The sequence below is a fragment of the Alligator mississippiensis genome, chromosome 11, assembly GCF_030867095.1.
Source record: "Alligator mississippiensis isolate rAllMis1 chromosome 11, rAllMis1, whole genome shotgun sequence".
In the NCBI taxonomy this organism is placed as follows: domain Eukaryota; kingdom Metazoa; phylum Chordata; order Crocodylia; family Alligatoridae; genus Alligator; species Alligator mississippiensis.
The window spans coordinates 64,856,383-64,883,191 of record NC_081834.1 but is presented as its reverse complement, the minus strand read 5'-3'; the positions used below and the strand labels follow the sequence as shown (position 1 = coordinate 64,883,191).

Here is a 26,809-nt window from a genome sequence, read left to right as displayed (position 1 = left end):
GGTCCCCACCCGGCTCTGGGAGAGGAGTGGGGGTTGGGCAGGGGAAGGGCGACTGGGAGCCAGACCTAGGGCCTGGAGCAGGGCAAGCCCCGGGGCCCCGGACGCCGGACCGGGGACCAGAGCCGGGCGGCACTAGGTGGAGGGCGGTGCGATGCGGTGCGGCGAAGGGGGGCGGGACCTGCCGGGTGACGTGGCGGGCGGGTGGGCGGGCCCGGGCGGCCACGTGGAGGCGCTGGGGTCATATGCGGGGGGAGGGGGCGGGGCCGAGCCAGACCGCGCTGGAGCCGCGAGCGGGTAGGAGCGGTGCGGGGCCGGGCGGGGTTCAGCCCCAGCCCCCGGGCCGGCAGAGGGCGCTGTCCCCCGCGGGCGGAGCTGGGGCGCGCTGGGCTGGGGCTGGGGCTGGCGCAGGGCGCGCTGCACCGTCCCCTCCAGGCAGCCCCGGGGGCAGTGCAGGGGCACGGCCGCAGCCGTCTGACCAGGCTCTGCCCCGCTGCCCCGCAGGGCAGGGCCTGGTGCCCCCGGATGCTTCCGGAGGGGACGGCGCCCCCCCGCTCCGGCGCCCCGCCATGAAGGCAGCGTGCTGCGTGAGTACTGCCCCAGCGGCGCTGGCGTGGGGGCCGCCTGCCGGGGGGCAGCGCTGCTACCAGCCCCCCCTGCCCGGGGGCTAGCCGGCGGTGCGGGGCCCGTGCCTGGGGGCGCGGGACCAGCCCTGACCTCCGCCCCGCCCCGCCCCGTCTGGCCGGCAGGTGCTGGTGGTGTCCCTGCTGATGGTGCCGCTGCTCCGGACGGTGTCTCAGCGTCTCTTCTCCATGGCCGCAGAGTCCTACGCCCCCGGCAGCCTCTCGGCTGCTTTCATCACCTGCCCCAACGAGACCGTGGCCAAGGAGATCGCCAGGTGCCCCCTCGGTCTGGGCTGGGGGGCAGCCAGGAGCCGGGACACCTGGGTTGTGCCCAGCTCTGGGGAGAGTATGTGGGGTCGGGTGGGCAAGAGCCCGGGGTCTGGGCCTGTTTCTGAACAGCTCTGGCGGTTGGGGGGAGCTGGGGTTGTTGGGGGGGAGCCTGGGCACCTGGGTTCTGCCCATCCCTTGCAACAGCAGCAGGGTCGTGGGCTTGATTGGTGTCCATGTGGAGCAGGGCGGTGGTGGAGAAGCACCTGGCAGCCTGCGTGAACATCATGCCGCAGATCACATCCATGTGAGTGTGAAGCATGGGAGTTGGGAGTGGGGGATGACTTGTTCAGCCCCATGCTGAGTGAGGGCCAGGGGGTGCTGGGGTATTTCGGAGGCTGATGCTCACTGGCTTCTGCTGCTCCTGGTCTTCCAGATACGAGTGGAAGGGGAAGATAGAGGAGGACAGCGAAGTGCTGCTGGTGAGTGCCTTGTGAGTGCAGAGCCCAGACTAGGACTGGGACCGGGGCCCAGAGGTGCCCTCTCACCCTCTTCTGTCTCCCCAGATGATTAAAACCCGGAGCTCCCGAATCCCAGCACTGGCTGAATATGTCCGGTAAGTGCTTTTGCTGATCTGGCAAAAGCCTGAAGGAGGAGGGAGGGAGGGAGGATGCAGCTGCCCCTAGTGGTGGAGCAGTTGAGCACCTGTTTGGGGGGCAGGGGGGTCCGAGCACCCTGCCCCAGGGCAAGCTGGGGCTCTAGGTAAGGTCGGGTGCTCAGCCCTGACCCTACTCTGACCTCCCATCCCCCTGCAGGTCCGTGCACCCATATGAGGTGGCCGAAGTGATCGCCCTTCCCATCCAGCAAGGGAATGCCCCCTACCTGCAGTGGGTACAGGAGACCGTGCCCTCTGAGTAAGACCTGCCAGTGGTCCAGCCAGAGCTGTGTGTTGGGGGCAACAACAGGCAATAAACCACATGCAGACACTTGTATTGGCCAAGTCAGCCCCTCTTTCACATGTAGCCTTAGTGGGGTCCATGCCAAGGCACCTGGGGTCTGCTGGCCTAGGGGTAGGGTAAGAACAAGGAAGGAAGGGACAGTGAGCCCGGATGCCTGGGTTCTCATGCAGGAGCCCCCAGTGACCAGTGAGAGTCTGGCTGCAGCAAGCTCTTTATTCTAGGTGTCTGTTTGTACAGTCAGACGGCGGCGGCAGTGGTGGCACACGGGTGGGGTGGGAGGGGAGGTCCGGGTGGCGTCTCTACAGCATGGGGGTGCAGGCGGGGGCATAGCTGTGCTGAGGGGACCCTTCCTCCTACCCTCTTTGCCAGACCCCAGCCAGGCCCAGTGGGGTCCCCCCTGCCCCCCAGCTCTGCTCCACTGAACCCTCTGCTGTGCCCCCCACCCCCAGCATGCCTCCTTTTAAATAGAATCTTTACAAAATAATAATAATAAAAAAGCAACAAGAAAATAAACCCTTTAAGTACCAGAAAGCCTCTGGCTGGTGGAGGTAGGGCCCCCAGCCCCCACTCTAGGTCCACACCAAAAGAGGTAGGACCCTCCCCTCCTACCTCCCTGGAACACTGCCCCTGCCCCCAGCCCCAGGACAGGCAGGGTCAGATGTGCTTGTCTGGGGAAAGTCACTCCCATGGGGCCAGCCTGTCCCAGGCACTACCATGTTCTCAGGCCAGCAGGGCAAGTCCAGGGCCATCCCAACCTGGGGCTGGGGGCAGCTCTATGCCCCTAGAACATACCCCCATTCCCCCACTCCACCAGATACTGTACTGTGCCATCCAGTGTGACCCTGCGGGCCAGGACCCGGACAGCCTCTCCCCGTGCCAGGCGCCCCATGGCCCCAAAATAGGTGCTACTGGTTGTGGGGGTGGTGGTGGCAGGGCACAGGGTGCCAGAGGAGGTGGGGGTGGCAGCTGGGTGCTCAGGCAGGCGCTTGCTGCTGGGGGCTGGGCGGTCCACATGGGGCAGCAGGGCGCAGGCAGGTGGGTGCTCAGGGCTGTCACGCTCCGGGGCAGAGACCTCGCGGGTGTCTGGGCCAACAGCTGTGCTCCTGTACCAAGAGGCAGGGATCAGGGTGAGCCTTCCTCACCACCTGGGCCCAGGGCACCCATCAACCCCACCTGTCACCACCTCCTAGGACCACAGCCCAAGGCCCATGCATGAGTCCATTGGCTGGCCCTGCCTTGACCTCAGACCCTAGCCTGGTCCCTCACCTCAGGCTGCGGGCGGTGTTGGCCGATGGGTGGAAGGAGGCGAACATCCTGATGGGAGCGCTGTGGGCAACAGAGAGACAGTGAGCACCAGGCTGCCAGTTTCCCCCTAGACCCCTGCATTTCCTGGCCCCCCTGCTGGTCCTCGCACTCTCTCACCTCTCCAGGCAGCGGGCATCAGTTCGGCGGAAGTTGTAGGAGCTTGAGGAGCCGCCGTAGCTGCCGTAGGCCTGGCTAGTGCTGGCTGGGGTCTCCACCACCTCCTGTATGGAGAAGGGAAGATCAGTGGAGCTGGAGGGAGGGGATGGGGCCAGCAGGACTGCACGGGGGCTGGATACCTGCGTGAGGGCTTTGTCCAGCCGCCACCGCTCCCTGCTGCTGCGCAGTTCCATGGTTTCGGCGGGCTCCGATGGGACCCTGCGCCGTGCCAGCCTCCGGCGTCCTGCCCCACTGCTGCCCTGCCCTGAAAGGAAGCTGTAAGAGACCCTCCTTATCTGCACAGCACGGAGGGGCCGCGCCTGTGCCCTGGGAGGGGTCCTGCCCAGCCCAGCCCCAAAGCTGCCCCTGGGCCTGCTTGGCGCCTTCTACACCTTCTACACCCTCTTCCGCAGCCCTTTGCCTAGCCCCACTCCCCTCAGCTCTGCCCTGTCTCCATTTCCCCTACCCCTGGAAAGGGACAATGCATGGGTGAGATGGGGATGGTGGGGCTTGCTCACCTGCTGCCTGTGAGAGGAGGCTGCCCCAGGGGCTGCTGGGACATAGGGCCCCCATGCCCCAGGGGCAGCTGGGGTGCAGGAGGTGGCACACGGGTGTGGAGCCCAAAGAGACCCTTCCGCTTCTTGATCTCCTTTCCAGAGATGAACCTACAGGAGGGAAAAGGCCAGTCAAACCCTGGGGGACAGGTGCATACACAGGTACCAAGCTCCAGCTGAGGGCCTTGGACAAGCCCAGGAAAGTGCCAGGCCTGGGTGGCTCTGGCTGCAGGTGGTCACAGGTGCAGGGCATAGTCTGGAGGCTTCTCCCACCTGTCCTTGTGGCTGCTCAGGGCACTCAGCAGCTGGCTGTAACGGTCCCCCTTGGGTGTGTCGGCCAGCTGCAGGGTAAAAAGCAGGGTCAGTTAGAGCAGCCCAACCTAATCCAGCCTCCAGCCCCTCCTCTCCTTCCCTGCCAACACAGGGCACCCTCTCCTGCCCCTGCCTCCCTGCCCACCTCTCCCAGCAGCAGGTTGTCCCAGTTCTCATTAGCAAAGGGCAGGATCTCCCGCTCAAAGTCAAAGTATTTCTTCTTGCAACAGATACTGAGGTGGTAGAGGATCAAGTGAGCCACGTCCACCCTATAAGAAGCCAGGATCAGGATTGGAGTATGAGCAGGGGCCGGGTAAGACAGGACAGAGGGACTGGGGTCACTCACCATCTCAGGGGCAGTCTGCGCACGCTCTCTGGGCCACCTGTGCAGACACAGCACTCAAAGACATAGAACCTGCAAGAGACCCGCACCAGGGACCAGAATGAGTGTCAGCCCAGCACCTCCAATCATGGACACCCCCACCCCATGATGAAAGAGCAGCGTTAGCCCAACACCTGGCACCCCCAACCTGAGGGATCTTAAACACTACACCCTACCTCCACCATCGAGCAATGAGGTGGCTTCCTGGGCTGCATGCACCCCCCTTCTATGGGACAGGACAGAGTGAGTACCCCCGCACTGGGGAAGCTCAGCGCCCCCGCCTTACCTGTCACCATAGAGCAGCGGCTTGCTCAGGCACTGGGTGCAGGCCTCATGGAACCACTGGGCGCAGCGGCAGCACTGCAGCATCTTCAGGTTCCACCTGTGGGAGGAAGCAGGAGGGCAGCAGGCTGAGTGCACAGCCCAGCCCTGCCTCATCTGACAGGTGTGCACAATTGCTGCCAGGACCACTAGCTTTCCCCCCCCACCTCGCTAGTCCCCAGCACCCATGCAAGGGAAGGCCCCAGGGCTCCCCACAATGCGAATCCTGCTCCAACCCCAAAGTAGCCTTGATTCCAAATTCTCCAGCTTCATTGCCTGCTTCTGAGCCCCATGCCACAGGCTGAGCCCAATCTGGAACCTCCCCAGCTCATCCCCTGGGATGGTCCCAGCCTAAAATCTTCAGCCCCAACACCTAGTGTCCCCCGTCCAGAACGTGTTGGCTCCAGCTCCAGGGGTGCCCCTTGAGGGGCCTGCACCCAGGCTGCCACTCAAGGTAAGAACTCCCCGCTCTAATGCCTGCTCCAGAGTTTTGAGCCCTGCCCTGGACTCCAACTGAGCTAGTCTAGACTGGTGCCTACACCAGGATGGACCCTGACCTAAAGCCTCTGGGAAACCCCCCACCACCCCAGAGCCAGCTCCAGGCCCTTCTAGATCTGGGAGACCCCAGGGAGGAAGGGGAAGGACACGCACTCTCCCGGTCCACCGCAGTAACAGTAGCACTGCTGCCGATTAGTCAGATGCACTGGGTCCCACTCCAGAGCCTTCAGCTCATATGGCAGCACCATCTTCATGCTCAGCATGGCCTTGGCATAGGGGCCTTTCTTGAGGGCACCGCCCCTCTGCTCAGGAGAGAGGGAGAGTATCAGGCCAGGAGTGGGTGCAAGGGGCACAGGGGTCAGGAAAGGGGTGGGGGTCCAGCTCACCTTGGTGGCCACAGCGAAGACGCACTGCCTGCACGTCCAGGTGCCAGGCACTCCTGCCCCATTGCCACCAACCTCCAGCACTGTGGGCAGGTGGCACTCCTGGTGGTAAGCTGTGGGGGCAAAGCATAGATGAGATGGGTGGCAGGGTAAGGGAGCCATGGGGCAGGGGCCAGGAGCCACACTTACCATGCCCACATTTCTCACACCGCACCAGCTGGTTCTCTGCGCTCACAGCCTCCGTGTAGCACACACAGCAGGTCTGCTCCTCACCAGGCACTGCCGCTGCAAGAGATGACAGAACCAGCCCCATGACTGCCTGGGGGACCCAGTGGGCAAGGGTTGGGGTGGGGGGAGGGAGTAGAAACCTGTGATGAAGCCCAGGCACCACATGGGATGCTGCTAAGCCAGGCCCCCGGCTGGGGTCTTGGGAGCCAGCTGCTTACCCGGGTTGATGTCCTTCCAGAGAACAAGAAACTGGGAGTTGTCCTCAAACTGCACCAGACAAACCTGCCGCGAGCTGTCCACCTGTATAGGGAGAGCGGTGTGAGGGGGGGTGGCTGTGGGGTCTGGCGGAGGTGGGGGCCCAGGCCCTGCACTCACCTTCTTGATGGTGCCCAGGTAGAGCAAGCCATCGGTCCAGCGAGCCAGCACATCCTGCCCCTCCCAGAAGCGGGGCCGGCTGGGAGCGGGGACCGGGGCTGTCGGGGCACCTGCTGGGCGCTTCCAGGGGCCGGAGGCCAGGCGTGAGGTCGTGCGCGTCACCCGGGAAGACTGGGTGGGCAGCTCGCTCGCCATCACATTGTGACCAACCTGCTGCATGCAGCGAGGGTCAGTCCCAGCTGCCGAACCTAGGAGTCTGAGTCCCCCTCCCCCAAATCCAGTTGCCTCCCTCTCTCCTTCCCATGGTGTGGTTCACTCCACCCCACTCAAAGGCCGCCAGCTAGGTGAGGGAGGACAGGCCAGGAGTGCAGCAAGAGGTCTGAGCCTCCAGGCCTGGTGCTGGAGAGCTCTTACTGTGGGACACGTCTCTCAAGTGCAGGAGCTTCGCAGAACCTGGAGGATTTGTGGGGCTCCCAAGAGGTGTCAGCCTGGGGCCTCTGGCAGGTGTGGGGTTTCGGGGAGGTCTCAGCCTATGCCCTCTCTGGCAAGCGTGGGGTTTGGGAGAGGGAGAGGGTCTTAAGCTCAGGTCCCCTCTGGCAGGTGTGGGGTTTAGGGAGTCTCACATCTAGGAGGCTGGATCTGCTATTTGGGGGAAGGTCTTCCTTATGTGAGCCCCTCTCTGGGGATCTGTGGGGGCAGGACCCTGGGACATGGGGTGGTCTCTGGGGCAGGGTTGGAAATTTGGAGGTGGGGCCTCCAAGGTGGGGTCCGTGGGGTGCCCTGCATGGGAGGTGGGAGAGTGTTTCAGACCAGGGACCCCCATCAGGGTTGGGAGGCAGGGGTCTGGGCTGAGAGCATCTCAGGTGCAGGAACTCCCTGAGGTCTCTGACTGACTGGGGGTGGGTCACAACCGGAGAAGGGGGGCACGGTGTCGCAGGGGAGCCCCTTGCCTCTCCTTCCAGGATGGGGGAGGGGAGCTTCCTGCCCCTGGCCGCTCCCGCCCTTACCAGGTCTTGGTGTCTCCTGCAGGGGTGGGGGCTGGCACTCCCCAGTCCCCGGCCGGGGAGGGGTATCTGCGGGCCAAGAGGCCGCGGGGCCCTCAGGGGCTAAAGAGCAGGACCCGCTGAGGCTCCATCGCAGCAGCCTGAGCCCAGTGACGCAGCAGCAGCAGCCGCCGCAGCCGCCGGAGCAGGGAGGAACAAGGGGGGATGCGGAGAGACGCCCGGGGAGGGGACCCCCCCTAACGCCCCCCTCCTGGCACTGCCTGGGACCAGGCCCTTGGCACCCTGGACCCCTCCCCAGGCCAGGCCAGGCATCGTCTGCAAGTGCCCCCTCCTGGCACTGGGGGCAGCCCCTTCCCCACTCCTACTGCCTGGGGATGGGGAAGGGGATGGGACCGGGTCCGGGGCTGCAGCCCCATGCTCCGACAGGGGAGCCAGTGCAGGAGCCAAGCAGTCTCCTCCCACCCCAGGCCCCTGCCCCACGCGCCCACCCCAGCTCCCCCCTGCTCACAGCCCCTACCCCAGCAGCATCCCCGGCCGCCCCGGTCACCCCTCCTTCACCCAGTGCCCCTGGTGCACCACCCACTTCTCCTGCCAGGCCCCCCCCATCCCCTCCCACCTACCCCGTCCCCGCCCACTTCCCCCCAAACTGCCCCATCTCCCCATCTACCCCCCAAACTGCCCCAACCCCTCCCACCAGCCCCGCAAACTGCCCCGCCTCCTCCCACCCTAAACGCTCCATCCCGTCTCTCGCCCTCGATCCCCCCCCCCGAACTGCCCCAGCCCCTCCCACTTCCGCCCACCTGCCCCGCCCCCACCCCATAACTGCTCCCACTCAGCCCCCCCCCCACCGCCCCCCGCTTCCTGCACCTGCCCCGCCCCTCCCTCTCCTCTTTCCCGGCTCCACCCCCTCCCGCCCTGCGCAACTGCGAGCGGCGCTGGGCGCGCGCAGGGCACGTACCCCCCTCCCCTCCTCCAGCGCGCAGGCCGCCACAGGCCGGGCGGGGCTGGGGGGCGGGGCGCGGTGGGAGCGGATTGGCCGCGGGCTGCGATTGGCCGCGGCGCGGCGGAGGGGGCGGGGCGGGCGAGCGCGCGGGATTGGCTGCGCGCGGTGGCGGAGGCGGGGCCTATTTCAAATGCGGAAGGCGCGCGCGCCCAGACTCCGGCTCCGCCATCGCCTGCGCCAGCGCCATGGACCCGCCGCCCGCCTCCCGCCTGCCCGTGCCCAAGCGCGCGCCCGCCGCCGAGGCCGCGCCCGGCCCCGAGCAGGTAGGGACGGGAACGGGAACCGGGGCGCCCGGGCCCCGCGGCCGCCGCCCCGCTCACGTCTCCATCTCTCCGCAGAAACGCGCCCGCCTGCAGCCCCCCGCCCGCGCCCGCCCGCCCCGCCGCCTCGCCAGCGCCCGCCCGCAGCGCCCCGGATCGGCGGCCCCGCCCGGCCTCGCCGGCCGCCCGCTCGCCCCGCCGCCGGGCCCCGCCGCACACGCCGCGTCTGCCCCAGGTACGGGCGGGGGAGGGGCTGGGGGCAGAGCCCTTCCCTCAGCACCCGGCTCGGGCCTTTCCCGCTCCGGGCCTCCAGCCTGCCTTGCTTTCCTTCCCCAGGGGCCGCCTCCAGGCTAGCCGTGGCCGCAGCCACAGCCGCTCCCAAGACAGGTAACCCGTCTCCCGCAGCTTCCCGGCGGGCGGGGCGGGGCGGGGCGGGGGGCTTAGGGAGCTCGGACGTGGGCAGGAGGCCCCGGCGAGCTGGGTGTCGAGGCACTTTATGAAGATGGCCGTTGCGGGTGCCTAGACCACCCTGGGGGAGCCTGTTCCAGCCCCTCGGCGCTTGGCTTGTAAAGAAGCTTTTTCTTATGTCTAATTTGAAACGATCTTTGATCAGTTTGTGCCCATTATTTGTCCTCCCCTGCAGGGCTTGGTGAATAGATGTTCCTCCAAGCCCCAATGTACTTATAAGGTGCCACCAAGTTCCCCCTGTGCTGGCCTGGCCGGTTGGGCTTCCCCACCACAGTCTGCGCCCCTCCCCCCCAATCTCTCTCTCTGCCTCAGGCCGTGCCTTGGAGCTGGGGGGTGGCAAGAAGAAGCGGGCACCCTGGGACCTGAAGGGCCAAGTGAGCGACTTGCAGGCAGAGCTCAAAATCTACAAAGAAGAGGTGCAGCAGCTGCGCAAGGGGGGCCAGGAGCTGGAGGAGCAGAGGCAGGAGCTGCTGGCCCGTAACGGGGACCTGGACCGCCAGCTCCAGTAAGAGGAGGGTGGGGTGGGGTGGGGTGGGGGCAGGAGCAGCCTGATGCGGACGGGGAGTGACCCTGGCCCCTTGCACTTCTAGGGCTGTGAAGTCCGAGCTGCACGTGTCCCAGGAGCAGGCCCAGCAGCGCCTCGAGGAAGTGAAGGAACTGTCGGATCTGAAGCACCAACTGGAGCAGCAGCTCACTGACACCACTAGGACCAACAAGGAGCTCGAGGGGACCAACAAGGACCTGGAGATGGCTAAGCGGGACCTGTCAGCCCTGCTGGAAGCCAGAGAGGTGGGTCTGGAAGTTGAGGGGTCCATAGAGCAGCTTGGCTCTCCTTCCGGCCCCAGAGCCTCTGATGAGGAGCTCTGCTGTCCTGCGGCCTGCCCTGGGGCAGGCAGTTGTGCTCATCGGCCCGTCTCCATTGGCACGCTATTCCATGCTGTGTGTGTGGAGACAGACGGTGCTGCAGCTCTGACAGATGAGTACAATCTGCAGCTTGACACGCAAGCACAGTTTCCTATGGCAACATCTCTGAGGCTGTGGGCACCGGCTGTAATGGCACCAGGTTCTGCTCCAGCATCACATTCCCAACGTGGCATTTGTCACAGTCCCCTGGTCCAGGCCAGGCCAGTGACTCTGTATGGTGCTGCCTTCCCTGGCTTCCCTTATTGCAACCATGGCACCTCTGCCAGAGCCACAAGTGCCCTGCTGTCATAGGCAGCACTGCCCCAGGTTGCCCCCACCTGTCCCCAGTAGCCCACTTTGGCCATGCTGATGGCCACTCGTATCCAGTGAGCCCATGTGTTAGCACCTGTCAGCAGGTCATGGTGATGCCTCAAGCTATGGCCTCCCATGCCCATCATTTCAGACAGTTCTGAGCCAGGGTTAAGTGACACTCGGGCTCTCTGCTAGGGGGACCTGGCTCAGAGCACACAGGAGAACAGGGAGCTGAAAGCCCAGGTGACAACCCTGCTGCAGGCTGCAACGCAGAGAGAAGACCAGTTGCACCAGCTGGAGATGGACCGGCGGCGGCTGCACAACCTGGTGCTGGAGCTCAAGGTGGGGCTGGGCCCAGGGCAGATGGGTGGGAGGGCACTGGGATCCTGGGCTAGACTGATGCATCTCTTCCACAGGGCAACATCCGTGTGTTCTGCCGTGTGCGGCCCCTGCTGCCCTCTGAACAGGAGGCGGGGAAGGGGCTGGAGCACTTGCATTTCCCCCCACAGGACAACGGAGCACTTGTACTCTCCCGGCCGGAGGAGGTGAGCCAGGCAGGGGGGTGGGGGACAGCAATGGGCCTAGGTCACTGGGCACCAGCCACAGGCTGTCTGGCCTCAGTTTGGAGATGCCCCTGCTCCATGCAGTGTTGAAGCCCCCAGGGGTGCTGGCAAAGGTATAATCCATTCCCTACAAAGCTGACCTGTTCCCTGGGGGACCCCTGTGGGTTGCTGCCCATGCTCAGAAATAGCTTGTCTGCAACAGGTGAGGATAGCCACAAGCTGCAGAGTGATAGCAAAGGCTGAGGTGGGGAGAGTGTCATGCCCAGGTGCAGCAGCGCAGGCTTCCTGCCCCATGGGTACTCTCTGGGCTACGGAGTGGGGGGTCAAAGAATGAGGCCCCCTGGCTGATCCCTCTTGCTCTCCCCTGCTACCTGCAATCTTCAGTCCCACACCGGGCGCAGCTGTAAAGGCAACACGAGGTACGACTTCAGCTTCGACCGCGTGTTCCCCCCAGCCTGCTCCCAGGCGGATGTGTTTGAGGAAATTGCACAGCTAGTGCAGGTATGAGTTGGGCTGGGCCAGGCTGTGGGAGGAGGGGGCTGTTCTCTTCATAACCCCTCTCCCCTGCTCCCCTCTGCAGTCAGCACTGGATGGTTATCACGTTTGCATCTTTGCCTACGGACAGACGGGCAGTGGGAAGACCTACACCATGGAGGGACCGGACAACCTGGACCAGGAGACCCTGGGCATGATTCCCCGAGCCGTGCGCCAGGTCTTCCAGGGCGCACGGGAGCTGGAGCCCAAAGGCTGGGAGGTGAGTTTCCGTGCCCATGTCTCCCAGCCTGCTGCCCCCACAGCCCCAGCACTGGCTGATTGTGTATGTCCGTGCCCCCCTGCAGTATAGCTTCTCAGCAAGCTTCCTCGAGATCTACAATGAAGGCCTGCGTGACCTATTGGTGGGGCGCTCAGACCAGGCCCCTGATCTGGAGATCCGGCGCGTCAGTCAGGCCAGTGAGGATCTCCACGTTCCCAACCTGCGCTGCGTGCCTGTGGCTTCTGAGGAGGAGGTAAGTGCCTGGGGGGGCTGCAGACTATGGTGTGCCTGTCTTGGCTTGGGGCTGTGCCTGCAGCCTAGTCTGGGGCAGAAGAATCATCCTCTGAGTGAGACTGGTAGAAGCTGGAGGTGGAGAAGTTACTTCATTCCCCTGCATCAAAGTGCCTGTTGCAATACCACAGCCTGCACCTGGCCACAAAATGGCTGCAAGTCTCAGCGTGCCCTCATCAGGCCTGCTCTTCACCTGTGGCGCTTTATAGGGTGGAAAAAGCATTGTTAAGAGGGTGGGAGGGGAACCTGCTGCTGGGCTGGGCAGAAGGTCAGGCGTGATGGCCTGCGTCTCTCTGGGCCTCACTTCTTCCTGGAACAAACTCCAGGTGCTGAAGCTCCTGCACACAGCCAAAGCCAACCGCTCTGTGGCAAAGACTATTCAGAATGACCGCTCATCTCGGAGCCACAGCGTCTTCCAGCTGTGCATCAAGGGCTACAACACTGACCGGGCCCTTCGCTGTGCCTGTGAGTGGTGGGTGATGGAAGTACTGGGGGTGCTGCAGAAGCTTGGGGGGGCACAGGGTTGGGGGGGGGTCCTCTGGGCAGTCCTGTGTCAGCCTCTCCCTCTGCCGCAGCTGTGTTGAGCCTGGTCGACCTGGCGGGTAGCGAACGCCTAAAGCCACAGTCAAAGAGCGAGCGGCTGCGGGAGACACAGGCCATAAATGCCAGCCTGTCTACATTGGGCCTGGTGATCTTGGCATTGTCCAAAAAGGTAAGAGAACCCCCCAGGCCAGAACTACCCTGTCAGGCTGGAGCCTTGCAGCATCCTGTCTGGCACAGCATGGGCCCAGAGGGCAGGCAGGCTTTGCTCAGACTGCCAGCATGGCTCATGCCCCTGCACAGATGCCATCTATCCATCCAGGGTGGGGCCCTAACCCTTGCTGCATCTCTCCCTTTCCAGGAGCCCCATGTGCCTTATCGTAATAGCAAATTGACCCACCTCCTACAGAACTCACTGGGCGGCAACTCTAAAATGTGAGTGGAAGTACAGGTTGGGACCTGGGCAAGGGGTGGGGCTGGTTCACGGAGGACAGGGTATGGGGGCACCTGCCACTGGGGGTGGGGGAGGATGGTAGCAACCTTATGTCCCGCAGTACCAACCCTCTGCCCTGCCCACAGGCTCATGTTTGTAAACATAGCGCCACTGGAGGAGAACATCGGTGAGTCACTGAACAGCCTGCGCTTTGCCAGCACGGTGAGTGCTGGGAAGTGGGGAGGGGACTAAGCCTACCCCCACCTGGCCCTCTACTGCTGCCTCCTCATCCCCTGCCTTTCCACTTTCAGGTTAATCAGTGTCACATCGGCACGGCACCAGCACACAAGAAAGGAGGAGGGGGTCTACCACGGACTTCAGATGTTGGGGGTGGTGGGAAGGGACCTGGTCCCAACTGAGAGGTGGGGTGTGAAGGAACAAAACGCTCTTTATTTTTTACTCTTTTATTTCTTTTTAAAATCTTTTATATCCAATAAAGCGTCGGTGTTATTGCTTCCTGGGATCTTTCCTTGGGAGGAGGTAGCAAGCTGGACATGGAGCCAGGCCTCACTGGAGAAGCGATGGGGGCTGTTGGTCTTTTCTGCACTTTGCTGGTTCATATTAGCCCTAGGTGGGGGGAAAGGGTAGTGGGGCCCATACCAGCTTGAAGGAGGCTGGAGCTTGGGTGGGGGGGCAGTGCTGCAGAAGGGGTTGCGGCTGGTGTGGCACAGCAGGAGTGTTGGGGCACACCCTGACTTGTGACTCTAGGCCACAGCCCTGGACACTCCTTGGCAAACCAGAGTACTCCTTGTGGGGGAAGCACCTGTGACCCAGGGCTCTGAAGCACTGTAAGTAGAGCCCTTGGCCTGACCGGGGCCAGAGGAGCTGAAGGATACCCGGACTACCAGCGAAGGAGGTCCTGGCCCAGCAGAGTGGGATGGCAGAGGCAGTACATAGAGGTGGACAGGGCAGCAAACCCCAGTAGCTGGAAAAGGCCTCAATCTGTGGCTGCTGCAAGATGGCAAAACCCCCAGGTGCCAGCCCTGGATAAGTCTCCCCATCCCACTGGGCTGGGCAGTAGCTTGAGGTTGGTTTGCTGGTGACTCACATGACCTGCTTTGGGTTTCTATTAATGCTTCCCACAGTTCATTGGGGGCAGGGAGGGGGTTGTTTTTTTGGAGTGATGGATTTAATGGGCCCCTACCCCATTACCAGGATGACAACAAGCATTCAATGCTTTCCCTCATTCTCCCTCTCCCCATCTCAGGGTGGTGTTAGGCAAAGCCCCTGCCTTGTTTCTGTATTAGCACCTCCATGTCTGGCCTCACTGCTCACTCCCTTTTGCTCTAGCATACACAAGCATGCTCCCCTACTTCCCTGCAGCCCATGTTCAAGGCTAAGGTGTCCAAGCTCAGCCAGGAAGTGCCTACTGAGATGGATTAACAGCAACACTGCTTAGCTTTTAAGCTGTGAGCCTGAGATGGACCATGCTGCACCTGAAGTTCATTGTCCTGAATCGTGGGCCCAGAGCCATTAGGCACATCTGCAGTAACTGGACTGTCCAAAGAAGGAGCAAATATCTAGGAGCCTGTTGCACTGGGGTGATTGCCTGTAGTTGACATATTCCGTCAAGTCAGGGCAGGCAAGTCCAGTGAGAGGGACAAGTCAGGGTTTGGAGTGAGACCAGTGTAGGAAGGCCCAGAGGGTTAGCCTACAAGCCTTTGTGCTTAGGCAAGGGTGGGGTGTGTGTGAATGTGTGTGTGCCCTTCTCCCCCTGCAATAAACCCTATTTCAGTGGGATTTTGCCTGCTTCCCCTTGTCTCTAGGTGGAGGGTTGAGCCAGACTTGAGAAGTTAGTGTAAAATGCCTGGATTTGTAGGAGGTGGAGACCAGGCCGGGCTGCACGAGGGCTGGCTTTGGTCCTCTGGTTTCACAGCACAGGAGGATTGACGCAGAGACTCACAGCCTAGCTAACAGGCTGCCTGGGAAGAATGTGGAGACCGATGCCAGTGGCTCTGCTGTGCAGGATCTGTCCGTGCCTGGCCCCTGCCTCAAACTAGCCTGCCATCGTGGGTAACTGTGCCCTTACTGGGCTGTTACACACACACACACACTGAACCATTAGCTTCCTGGTTAATGGAGTTTGTTTATAGCATGGAATGCTCTGCTCTTGCCTTATATTTCCTCCTGATGGAGACAGCCAGACTCAACCAGAGTGAGGGGTTGCTTGTCCCTGTCTAGGCTTGAGGGGGGAGGAACAGCAGTGACTGACACAGCCTGACAGGGAGGCGAAAGGGTCCTGATCTTTGTCCCCTAGTGGGGGTGTGAGCCCCTTATTAGGTTACACCTGTCCTTTGGCTGCAAGGTCCTGCCTATTGAGAGCATTGGAAGAGCAAGTGTTGGCACAGAAGGAATTGAAGGCAGAACAATGTGTTTTAGGAAGTGGGGTCCCTGGCACTGGCAGCACGAGCCTGCAGGGGCCCCAGTGCCTTTCAGCGGGGCGGTGGGACCCCCCAAAGCCTGCAGTGCACAGCTGTACTGCAAGACTTGCTGAGGGTAGGGCAGCACAAGAACATCAACAGGGCCAAACTGGGTCAGATCCACGGTCCTAGCTCAGTGTCCTATCCCCAACAATGACAAGAGTAGATGCTATAGAGGGGGGAGCACTGAATAGGATCTCTCAAGCATCTCGCCAGGCCTGCTCTCTGCCTGTGGCACTTTGGAGGGTGGAAACGTGACAGGTCTGGGCTGGATGGAAAGGGAACCTGTGGCTGGGTTGGGCAGGAGTTCAGGCCTTATGGCCCTGGGTCCCTCTGGGCCTCATTCCCTCCTAGAATGAGCCCCAGGTTCTGAAGCTGCTGCACACCGCCAAAGCCAACCACTCGGTATTGAAGATAGCGTAGAATGACTGCTTGTCCCGGAGCCACAGCCTCTTCCAGCTGCACATTAAGGGCTGCAAGACTAGGTGGGCCCTGCACTGGGCCTGTGAATGTGGGGCTGGGGCAGCGCTCGGGGGGGGGGGGGGGGTCCTCTCTGGCGGGTCCTGTGTCAGCCCCTCCCTCTGCCACAGCTCTGCTGAGCCTGGTAGACCCAGTGGGTAGTGGGCAAGATGCAGCTGAAGGGCAAGCGTCTGTGGGAGATGCTGGCCATCAACGCCAGCCTTTCCATGCTGGGCCTGGTAATCCTGGTGCTGTTCAAGGTAAGGGAACCCCCAAGCCAGAACCACCCCATCAGGCTGGGGTCTTGCTGTATCCTGCCAGGTGGCAGGTGGGGCAGGCAGGCTTGGCACAGATTGCCAGCCTGGTCCATTCCTTTTAACAGATGCTGTCTGTGTATCTGGGGTGGTGCTAGGACCCTGGCTCCATCTTTCCGTCTGGCAGGAGCCCCCCATGCCTTAAAAACAGCTGTGACCCACTTCCTCCAGAACTTGCTGGGCTGCTAGTCCAACATGCACGGTAAACATAACATCACTGGAGGAGAACATCACCACATTGCTCAGCAGCCTGCGTGTCACCACCACGATGCATGCTGGGGGAGAGCTGTCCTTATCCTACACTCACTCTCTGCTGCTGCCTCCTCACCCCCTGTCTCTAATCTTTCAGGTGAATCAGGAATGACCTCCTATTCAATCCCCTGCCTAGCATGCACCATTATTGAGTGGGAGATGCCAGACGAAACATGTCCAGCTGTTTTGTTCAATAGGCATTAACAGATCCATCATGCATGAATTTATCCAGCCCCCTGTTTGCCCTGGCTCCTCTCTGCTTCCACCAACCCCTGTGGCAATGAATGTTAACTGTGTTAACAGTGATAACGCAGTGTGTTAACACGTGTTAACAGTGCGTCATGTAAAAATCAATGCATTTTAAAGTCCTTCTTGTTGGTTTAAAACCTGTCATCTCATTGCAGCAGGTACCCCCTGGTTCTAGTCTTCTGGGGTGCGGGGAACAGCAGGTCCCTGGTTGCTTGGTCTGCCCGCTTCATGATGTCATAGACCTCCGTCCTCGACCCCCTCAAGCTTCGTTCCAAATGGAAGAGTCTGAGCCTTTTTTTGTGGTCTCTCCTAGCTTTGGAACAATTTGGGCAGCTCCACACAGGACAGGGAGTCAGTGGGAGATGTGGCTGATGTGATGAGTGAGATTGTCCGCGGAATTAATCCGAAGTTCCATGGAAGGCAAGCTAAGCTTGCACCTTGTAGACTAACCAAAGTGTGTATGTGTGGGTCTTCTCCGTATTTAATGGAGACATTTAGTCACATCCTGTAGACAGATACTCCCATTTATTTACATAATATAGATCTATACACACACACAGTATGGTGTGCATGTATGCATTTCCACATGTATAGAGATAGATATAAAGTATAGCACAAGCGTCTGTGAGCTGACACATCATACCGCCCCTGAGGAAGAGAGTTGAACTCCTGAAAGCCTGAGAGAGAGAGAGAGTGAGAGAGAGAGTGTGTGTGTGCGTGCGTGTGTGCGCTCTTGTTATTCTACAAGGGGCAGATCTGCCCTGCCGGCCTTCTCCTGCTGAGAGGGCCCAGGCCCAGGGGGCTTTGCTGTGATCTTCCTAGATTTAGGACCTAGACATGGGCAGGGAGGAGGAGGAAAACGAAGGCATGCAAACTTGCGTGAAAATGCACATGTGGTCTGCGTGCGGGCCTGGCCACTGGACTGCCATCACCCTCCAGGGGCCTGAAGGCTGTGATCTACTCCCCCCTCAGGCATCTCTTCTCCAGACTCAGTCCCGCTTGCTGTCTCAGCCTGTCCCGGCAGCTCGCGCTCCTCAGACTTTACTCCGTTCTGTCACTGCGCCAGACTTTCCAGTCGGTCCGAGCTGCTCGAGTGTGGATCCCGCGGGCGGGCGGGCGGGCGGGCGCAGGAGTCCAGGGGAGGCCGGCCGCCCCAGCGCTGACCCGAGCGGGAGAGTCGCGGCGAAGACCCTCCGGTTCATGCAGCGCTGGAGGCGCTTTCCAGCCAGCTCCTGCTCCGTGTGTGCAGCCCCGCCCCGCCCCGCCCAGCCAGGCCCCTCGCGCCCGGGGCTGCCCCTGCCCCTGTCGGCTCTCGGCTCAGTGATTGTGGCCCGCTGCTCCCAGTCGGTCCAGGGCGTTCGGGATCGCCCTCGCATCCTCCAGCTCAGCCGTCCGCCACCGCTTCTGCTCCGGGCGGGCCCCGCGCGGAAACCCCGGCGGCCACTCCCTGAGCCCGAGCCCCTCACTGCCGACCCTGCCCCTGGCCTGCTGTGCGCGGCGCGCGTGGGGCAGCGCGCCCACGCAGCCCCGAGGCTGGAGCTCGAAGGCGGCTCCAGCGCTCACGTCCCCCCAGCGCCGCCCGCCACCTGCTCCCGGGACCCGCCTGTGGGCCGCCCCCTCGCCAGCGCTTCGCTCCGCAGGCCCCACCCCCAGCGCCCGGCGGGGGCGGGGCGAGCTGGGAGCGGAGGGCGCGGATTGGCCGCGGGGTGGGGCCGGGCCGGGCCGGGCGAGGCAGGCCGGGGCGTGGGATTGGCTAAATGCAGGGCGGGGCTGTAAACGCGGAGTGCCTGTCCGACAGTCGGGCGCGGGGTTGCGGTTTTCGGCACTGCTGCTGCGGCGCTCCGGGGCTCCGCCGCCGGGCTCTACCCTTTCCTTTCCTTTCCTTCCCGTGGGGCCTGGCCGCCCGGGACGGCTCTGGCCGGGCGTTGCCCCGCCCCGCCCCGCCCCCTGCGCCTCGCAGCCGGACAGGAGGAAGCGGCGGCCGGGGAACGACTTGCAGGGGGAGCTCGGCAGCTGCCGGTAGGAGCTGCAGCGGCCGCGCGGGGAGGGCCGGCAGCGGCAGGAGCTGCTGGCCCCTGCCGGGGACCGGGACCGGGGCCGGGACAGCCAGCTCCGGTAAGCGGAGGGCGGGGTGGAGCAGGCGGGGCGTGACGCTGCCCCTCTCGCCTGCAGGCCTGCGAGGCCGGAGCCGCGCCCGGGCAGGTGATGGGCCGGCGGCTCGGCCGGGCACCGGGCCGGGCAGGAAGCTCCCGCGGCGACCGAGGACCTGGAGACGGCTACGCGGGACCCGGCAGCCCTGCTGGAGGCCAGAGGTGGGTCCGGGAGCTGAGGGGTCCCGGCAGCTCCAGGGAGGCTGCACACACTGACTCCCCGGCCTGTGCCCCAGGCAGGTGCTGGGCCCCAGTGCCATCCCCCGGCTGTCTCTGCTCCTCGTCTCCCTTCGGGCTCCGAGGCTCTGGCCGAGCAGCCCCAGGGCTGGCCCCCTCGGTACGGCGGAGCTGCGCAGATGCCGCCCAAAGGAGCAGAGACCAAAGAAGGCTCAGACGCTGTCACTTGAAACGAGGCGGAGAGGGGAGAGGATCAAGGGCTGTAACATTATGAAGGAGGTGGACCAAGTCCCAGAAGACCAGCGCCAGGGGTTGCCTGCTGCAATGAGGAGGTGACGCGCTCGAACTACTAAGAGAAAGGACTAATTTTACGCGGCGCACTGTTACTGTGTAGAACTCATTGCCACGGGAGGGGATGGAGGCAGAGCAGAACTGGGGTCAACAAGGGGCTGGAGAAATAGGTAGCCATCAACAGATGGATCATCCATTGAACAGAGCAGCTGGACGTGCCATCTCTGGCATCTCTCGCCCAACAACGGTGGATGCTGGGGAGAGGGTTGAACGGGAGGGAGATCATTCCTGGCTTAGCAGGGAGTGGGGTGGCAGTAGTGCAGGGGTGGGGTGGGGTAAGGGCAGTTCCCCCTCTGCCAGTGGTCACTATACTGGTGAGGGGTAGGCTGTTGAGCAGCTCATGGATGCTTTTCTCCAATGGCGCTATGTTTACAAACGTGAGCCTGTGGACCGGGTCCGGGCAGGTACCCCTATGCGCTGCACTTTGAGCCAGCCTCTCCCACCTGTTGAGGAACTGCCCCTTAGCAAGTTCTGGAGGAGGTGGGTCAGTTTGCTCTTTTGGGAAGGCACGTGGGGCTCCTGCAGAAGGAGAGGTGAAGCAGGAGTCAGGACCCCATCCCAGACATGCATAGACAAAAGGGCTAGGCTGGCAGTGTGCCAAGCCTCTCTCCTCCCCCCACCCCATGCCAGGTAGGATGCAGCAAGGCTTCAGCCTGATGGTGTGGTTCTAGCATGGGGGTTCCCTTACCTTCCTGAGCAGCACCAGGATGACCAGGCCTGGTGTGGAGAGGCTGGTGTTGATGGCCTGCATGTCTCCTGCAACCACTCGCCCTTCAACTGTGATATGTTCAGACGCTTGCTGCCAGGTGAGCTGGGCTCAGTATGGCTCTGGCAGAGGGAGGGGCTGACACAGGACTGGCAAGAGACCACCATCTCTTCCCCGCCAAGCTTGCTGGGCACTCCCAGCATTGCCCGAGTCCCATGGGTTGCAGTTCTCCCCCAGCTCCAGATCACGTTGTCACTGCCACAAGATCCTGGTCCTGAAGCAGCTCCCTGCCCAGCCACACACCCTGCCAGTGCTGCTGGGGCTGGTCCCTATGCAAACCCTGGCTCCCTGCTGGCACAGCTGCCACTCTTGGTCTTCATGGAGACCAGCTGCCGCATACAGGGAGGGGTGCTGGGAAGTGGAGTCTACCACAGGCCCAGTCTGGTACATGGGCCACACTTTGCCTGTGCCTGCTCTACAAGATCTGAGTAGCTTGCTGGCTCACCTCCTTTGATTACTTCCCCCTTGGCTATTCGGGGAGCCATGGCAGTAACCCTTTCCTGAAGTATATGTAGCTTCTCCCTTTCTTTTTCTGCTTTTCTCTGTCAAAACAAGCCATTCCAGCTCCCTTGGGTGCAGAAGCTGAAAGAGGTAAACACCTTGACTCCTTAGTTTGCTGTTCTTATCCCCCTCACTGCACGTCTCATTTCAAAGAGGCCACTGCTGTCTTGGCCTTTTCACAATAGCACCTCGCTACCTCAACCTCCCACTGGAACTTACCTGCTCTCTCTCCCATCTCCTCAGAAAACAGCTGTAGATCTAATAACTGGCATTTTAGCTCCTCCTTTGGTTTCAACTTTTGCTATGACTTAAACTTGAATGAAAGCCTGACCCACTTGCTTTCTCTAAATCTCTGCCTCTCCCCTCCCTGCTAGGCTGGGGTTCTCCGTATTTGCCTGACCCAGGCCTTCCTCTGCTCTTGTTTGGCCCAAGGGTCCTCTTTATTCTTCTAGGAAACAAGTCCTTTTTTGCGCACGGCTGTCTCTGCCAATGCAAAGGTTTGTGTTCCCATGCCTCAATGGGTTTTTTTGGTGGAAAATGAGGTGACCTAAGGGTCCTAGAGCAAGCCCCAGTTCTAGCTGCCAGCAGCCTCCTCCCAGACCCTGTTGAAGTCTCAGTTCTGCCCCTTTTAAACTAAGTGGGTCCTCCTGACTTGCTCAGGACACCTAGTCTTAAGTGGCTCTATCCACCCCTTGCACCACACCCATGCCTTGCAGAATTACTGTCAGATCAGTAATTGGTTAGTTCTTGGTCTTCTCTAGCCTCTGCCCCTTTCCTCTGGCTGCAAGCTTCCAGTCCTGGCCCACAGTTTCAGGTCTGGCTATCTCTGCTTCATCCCTGTCAGTTACTAGTAGAGGCAGTGCTCTGATTTTAAAACACAACTGGTTCCTGAAAATGGCTTCTTAAGTTGAAACGTTGCAACTCCGGAACCAATTTTCTCATAAGAAACAATATTATAAATGGAGGATTGGCCCAATTTACCCTATTTTCACCAAGAATACCCCAGAACTTTGTACTCGATCAATTATAGATGAGTAATATAGCTACATTAATGTACTTGTATTGTAAAAGGCAGTCATGGATTTGGAAGGACTCCTTTGAGGTGATTTTGCTGGATTTTTTTGAAGGGTTCTTGGCTGCAGGTTTTTCTGGAGTCTTGTCTGCTTTCTTAAAGGAAGTGTCCAAGGAAGCTTGGACAGATGTTCTCCAGGGAGATGAGTGACATGGCAAACTTGTTCACTGACATGGCGTCACATTGGATCAAGCGTCGAAAGTCGAGACTGATGTCCGAAAGATGAAAGAGGATGTCAATTTATAAATGTTGTTGTAAGTGCAAAATGTTGCAATTCGAAACGTTGTAAGTCGAGGACTCCCTGTATTTCTTGGCCTCTGGCCCCTGTGTCCCTTTGACTGGGGCTAGCACACTCCCTCCTTTGGGCACTGAGGCCCCGGCCTGGTGTCTGCCTTTCCTGGGCTGCTGGGCCCCAGGCCCTTATTCTGCCTTTCTCGGGCTACAGGTCCTCTGACCCCCTTGGTCTCTGGCAGAGGTCCCTGATCTTTGGTCTTACTAGACCTTGTCCCTGCTTCTAGCCCAGCTGAGACCATGGGCCCCCTTGCCCTGCTTCAGCTCTGGTCTGGGACCTGAACTTGTTTTGCCTCTGTTTTCTCCAGGCCCCCTAGTCTGATCTGGCTTGAGTTGCATTTGGCTGCAGTCCTTCCCTAAGCTGCCACCCTACAAGGCTCAAGCCCCCAGCCCCTGGCAAGGCTCCAGACACTCTTGTGCCTCCCAGCAGAGCTGGGACCTCCATACCACCCCTGCTAGTCCCAAACACACACTGCCAGTTGCAAGCCATAACAAAGTTAACCTGCTCTAGGTATAGCCAGCAACAGCAGTAGTTCACTGTGTCACAGCAAGGCTTCTCCTCTGGGGTTGTGTTCCCTTGAAAGACACCAGTGTTGTGCTGACAGCTCTGAAGTCAGCCTGGCATCTTCCTGGCTTGGAGCTGCTCATGTAGTGGCTTGCAGGGCTGCACTCCCTCCATGGCTCAGGCTCACGGCCTATATACTACCTAAGCCCTGCCCTCTCCCTAACCATGGCAGTTCTTCCTTGGGGCCTAATGATAGGCTGCAAGGTGACTTAGGAGGCTGCTAGAGCAGTAGTTCTGCTGCTCAAGCTAGGCTTTGCCCTGTTGGTTTGTTGAAGGCTGTCAGACCTGCAGTAAGCAGTCATAGCTTCTGGTCTCCAGCTGCCTATTCCCTTGTAGCCAGCTAGGTAGAGAGCTGGCTGATGGCAGGTGCAACCCTTTACCGCAGGGGTGGGCAAAATTATGGCCCATGGGCCACAGCCGGCCCACTGAGGGGTTTTGTCTGTCCCCCGCTGGGTCCCTTGGTCCTGCCCAGCTCAAGCATGCGGGTCAGGCTAAGCTGTGGTGCATATGGCCCATTCTGCCACCCCTGGACATAAGCCCCCCCCCCCCCCAGCTCTACTGCATAGCGGGTAGATTCCACTTTTTGGCAGCCCCAGTAGCAGCTCCTTCTGGCTGCTGCCACCAGAGCCATCCCTGCTGCCCTAGCACCCCAGCCCATGTGCCCTGCACCCACTGCTGGGGGTGGTACCCTCACGGGCAGGGCAAGTGGGATCGGGCTGAGGAGCAGCGTCCAGTAGTGAGACGGATGGACAGGACCAAAGAGACCCCAAGATCTTGGGTCGGTAACAGCGTGGGGCCCGGGGCAGAACTGAAATCCACTGCAAGCACACCCCTACAACTGGCACAGGTTCTGTGACGGGCGTGCAGGGAACGGATCACGGCTCGGCCCTGGCCCTGCACTATCCCGGCCCCAAGAACCTGGCCCTGGACACAGCTTCCTGGATGCCTGCAGCTCCTGGCTTGTCTCTATGGAGACCCTGGGATTGCAGGGCGGTGACAGCATGGGTCTAGGGCAGAGCCCCAGCTCTGCAGGCAGACATGCTGGGAGTACATTGCAGCCTCGCCCCTGCCCACATACCATCACCGGCCTGCAATTCTGGGTTGTCCATGGAGACTGACTGAGACCCGTGCAGGTAGGGAGCTTGGCCACATGGCTGGGATGAGGCTGCAGGCCAAAGAGCGAGATGGGCAGATAGGGCTGGGGAGACTCTGGGATCTGGGGGTGAGGACTGTGGGACCGGGGTCAGAGCAGAGCTGTGATCTGCTCCCTGTGTACCTCTGCCCTTGGATCCGGTGCCTGTTTGCAGGGGTATGCAGGCACCAGATGGAGGCTGACCCCAGCCCCATGCTGTCACCACTGTGCAGCCCTGCCCTAATGTACTGGTCTTGCTCCCAAATGCTGTTTCCCAGCCGCCTGTCTGCAGCCCCATCCCACATAGGGAGTTTTGGTGAGTTGTTGCGGCAGAGGTGCTGATCCCGCTTGTGATACTCCACAAAACACCCTCTGTGGCCTGTGGACCCAAATAATTGCCTACCCCTGCTTTCCCCTAATGGGCCTCTCCCCTGCGTGGCCAGCAGGGCTTTGCCATTGCCTGTTTCCCTAGTTGTTGTAGTTTTTCTTCTTAAAGTAACAGAAGCCTCAGGCTCTCTGTGTGTCCCCGTCCTCCCCCAACACACAAACCTTCTTGTCTGTCACACAGCTATGGTTGGGGAGGGGTGGCAGCTTGCAGGGCTTATCATTACCATACTAGTACTTCCAATACAGATCCTGCTGTCTTGGACTTGGCAGCTGCCTCCTGGCAGGGTCCCTTCTGACCCAAATTGTAGTCTTATTTCCAGGGAGGGGTCTGCCTTCTATGTTCATGAGTGATTTCCTCTCCTCCCATATCTTGTCCCACCAAGCAATCTCGGGGCCCCATTTTCCCACGCTCTGGAAGACCTGATCATTTCATCTCCACGGCCTTCCTTCCAGTCCTAGAGGCCTATCTCCAAGCTCCCGCTTGGTTCAAGTCTTCAGTGAATCTTCAGCAGACTTCCTGGTTTTGAACTCCAGCCTCCCAGTCATTGGGTCTTCCCCCAGCTCCTTTCTGTAGGTCTACAAAAGTAATCTTTCCCACTCTGGCTGTGAACAGTGTCTGAACAGTTCATCGCTTAGTGTTTTCTGGAAGGTTACTTATCAATATCATCCCCTTTCTCTCAAGATCTTCTATTTCTTGCCCCTTTACCTTTTGAAAGGGGTGGATGTTTCTTCTCCTCACCTTAGCCTGAGCTTGCCTTGCTTTGTAGGGCTCTTGGTTCTGTGCCTGGGGTTTCTTCCTCTGGCACCAACTTGGAAACTCTTGCTCTGGGTTTTCCTGAATTTCTGCTGCTCTTTCCCCTTCTAGTTGCTCTAGTCTTGGCCCCATTTTTGCCTTGCTCTGTCTTCTGTGACAGCAACTCAGACTGGCTCCTTTATTCGGGGTGCCTGGTGCTATTTCTTCAGCCAGCTCCCCTACATCTGCAATCATTGATGTCCCCTCCAGTTACCTATTGCAGTATTTCCCCACAGGCGCGTGTTTGGTGTGGAACCCTCTTTTTCGAGGCCTCTTCATGCATTTGCCCTGAAAACTCCCACCTTCTGCATCTTTACCTTCATCCCCTTTCTTTACCACCGCTATGGTCTCAGCTGTGACCTCCCTTTTGCATAGCCTCTCAAGGCAGGGCTGCAACATGCATTAGGTAGGCTGGGCCACCTGCACTGCTTCTCTGGCCATCCAAAACACTGCTCCTGCAGCCTCCTCCCTGATCTCAGCATCTCTTCCTTCTGTTCAGGGTGGCTCAGCACATAGGGCAGTTTTGGCAGGGATGAGTAGTGCTCCTGCCCAATGTCTTGGCTTGGTCCTTTTCCCAGCAGGCTGTGGCCTCTTTCCTGAGCCCTTCCCAGATCAGCCTCTAAGTGCCACACTTGGTTTTTCACTGCTGCAGTCTGTCTTTGTACTGGCTCATGAGCTGTCAACTCCCTACTCAGTTCTCCAGTCTTTTTTTCATGGGCTGTCCCCTCTGGTTCTTCCAGCTTCTGGTCAAGGTGTCCTATCCTTCGCCTGTCTTTCACCTCCGGCCGTTCAGTCATGCCTTAGGCTCTGTAAGCTCCCCGAGTGTCTTGGCTGCCCTTCAACCCCTTCAGTCTGCCAAATGGCTGCTCTTGCAGCCTCTAGCTGTGCTCGGGTTTCACCTAAAAGTTCCCTCAAAGTTGCCTCCCATTCCAGTAAACTGTTTTGGTATTCGGTGCCAGCATCTCTATGCTCTTTCAGTGGTATTTCTAGCAGAGATGTGTGCTCCTTCAACCTGGCTGTCTGAGAGGACCCCTCACCCCCGACACTCACAGGCACAGCATTGTAGCCCTTGATGCACAGCTGGAAGATGCTGTGGCTCTGGGATAAGCAGTCATTTTGCATAGTCTTCACCACAGCAGTTGCCCCTGGCTGTGTGCAGGACCTTCAGCACCTGGGGTCTGTTCCAGGAGGGAGTAAAGCCTGACTGACACACCGGATCTCCAGATTGGGGGCCTGGTCTTAGCACCCCACCAATAGGTCACGCAGGCCTTCATTGTAAATCTCGAGGAAGCTTGCGGACACGCTATACTGCAGGGGGGCACAGACATGCACAATCGGCCAGTGCTGGGGCTGTGGGGGCAGCAGGCTGGGACAGATGGGCACAGAAACTCACCTCCCAGCCTTTGGGCTCCGGCTCCCGCGTGCCCTGGAAGACCTGGCGCATGGCTTGGGGAATCATGCCCAGGGTCTCCTGGTCCAGGTTGTCTGGCCCCTCCATGGTATAGGTCTTCCCACTGCCCGTCTGTCCGTAGGCGAAGATGCACACATGGTAACCATCCAGCGCTGACTGCAGATGGGAGAAGGGTTATGAGGAGAACAGCCCCCTCCTCCCACAGCCTGGCCCAGCCCAACTCATACCTGCACTAGCTGTGCAATCTCCTCAAACACTTCTGCCTGGGAGCAGGCTGGGGGGAACGCGGTTGAAGCTGAAGTCGTACTTCGTGTTGCCTTTACAGCTGCACCCGATGTGGGACTGAAGATTGCATGTAGCAGGGGAGAGCAAGAGGGGGCCTCATTCTTTGCCCCCCACTCCGTAGCCCAGAGAGTACCCATGGGGCAGGAAGCCTGCTTCCCTTGTCCAGTGTCCTCCCAGTGGTGGTGTATGTACATACGTCTATGGATGGGGTCAGGACAGAGGGTCAGCATGGTCTATGCCCCCCACTTGCATTTTTGAGCTGCTTCTCAATAAGTTCTGGAGG

General features: G+C 60.6%; 3 protein-coding genes and 1 long non-coding RNA gene across 9 annotated transcripts; 3 read left to right on the top strand and 1 right to left on the bottom strand.

The window, feature by feature from the left end:
- The first annotated feature begins 251 nt into the window (after positions 1–251).
- Positions 252–1,879, top strand: CUTA (cutA divalent cation tolerance homolog). Its single transcript, XM_059715347.1, has 7 exons — positions 252–294; positions 502–584; positions 747–895; positions 1,135–1,194; positions 1,324–1,369; positions 1,454–1,503; positions 1,703–1,879. The coding sequence occupies exons 2-7, from the start codon at positions 567–569 to the stop codon at positions 1,803–1,805; spliced, it is 426 nt and encodes a 141-aa protein (XP_059571330.1). The 5' UTR covers positions 252–294; positions 502–566; the 3' UTR covers positions 1,806–1,879.
- A 166-nt stretch (positions 1,880–2,045) lies between these two features.
- On the bottom strand, positions 2,046–7,850 carry PHF1 (PHD finger protein 1). Of its 3 annotated transcripts, none has more exons than XM_019485651.2 (15): positions 7,368–7,850; positions 6,361–6,573; positions 6,204–6,285; positions 5,947–6,042; positions 5,761–5,870; positions 5,528–5,676; positions 4,842–4,937; positions 4,520–4,588; positions 4,319–4,442; positions 4,135–4,202; positions 3,826–3,972; positions 3,448–3,583; positions 3,269–3,372; positions 3,113–3,172; positions 2,046–2,949 (listed from the first exon to the last, which is right to left on the bottom strand). In XM_019485651.2, the coding sequence occupies exons 2-15, from the start codon at positions 6,553–6,555 to the stop codon at positions 2,628–2,630; spliced, it is 1,758 nt and encodes a 585-aa protein (XP_019341196.1). In that variant the 5' UTR covers positions 6,556–6,573; positions 7,368–7,850; the 3' UTR covers positions 2,046–2,627. The 3 variants fall into 3 exon arrangements, with proteins under 3 accessions (XP_019341196.1, XP_019341197.1, XP_019341198.1); XM_019485652.2 differs by having other exon boundaries at positions 6,361–6,570; XM_019485653.2 differs by lacking the exon at positions 7,368–7,850 and adding an exon at positions 6,775–7,360 and having other exon boundaries at positions 6,361–6,570.
- A 600-nt stretch (positions 7,851–8,450) lies between these two features.
- Positions 8,451–13,405, top strand: KIFC1 (kinesin family member C1). 3 transcript variants are annotated; one of them, XM_059715344.1, is made up of 15 exons: positions 8,451–8,630; positions 8,706–8,862; positions 8,964–9,014; positions 9,408–9,600; positions 9,686–9,884; positions 10,506–10,652; positions 10,727–10,855; positions 11,258–11,374; positions 11,454–11,627; positions 11,713–11,880; positions 12,245–12,383; positions 12,494–12,630; positions 12,820–12,893; positions 13,038–13,078; positions 13,203–13,292. In XM_059715344.1, exons 1-15 carry the CDS (start codon positions 8,553–8,555, stop codon positions 13,205–13,207), a joined length of 1,809 nt encoding a protein of 602 aa, XP_059571327.1. In that variant the 5' UTR covers positions 8,451–8,552; the 3' UTR covers positions 13,208–13,292. The 3 variants fall into 3 exon arrangements, with proteins under 3 accessions (XP_059571327.1, XP_059571326.1, XP_059571325.1); XM_059715343.1 differs by having other exon boundaries at positions 8,452–8,630; positions 11,499–11,627; positions 13,038–13,113; positions 13,203–13,405; XM_059715342.1 differs by having other exon boundaries at positions 8,457–8,630; positions 13,038–13,113; positions 13,203–13,405.
- Positions 13,406–18,322: 4,917 nt separating this feature from the next.
- Positions 18,323–25,784, top strand: LOC132244213 (uncharacterized). 2 transcript variants are annotated; one of them, XR_009455776.1, is made up of 3 exons: positions 18,379–18,664; positions 18,818–18,957; positions 19,032–25,784. It is a non-coding gene; the product is annotated as an uncharacterized LOC132244213 (long non-coding RNA). The 2 variants fall into 2 exon arrangements; XR_009455775.1 differs by having other exon boundaries at positions 18,323–18,664; positions 18,818–25,784.
- Positions 25,785–26,809: the final 1,025 nt, after the last annotated feature.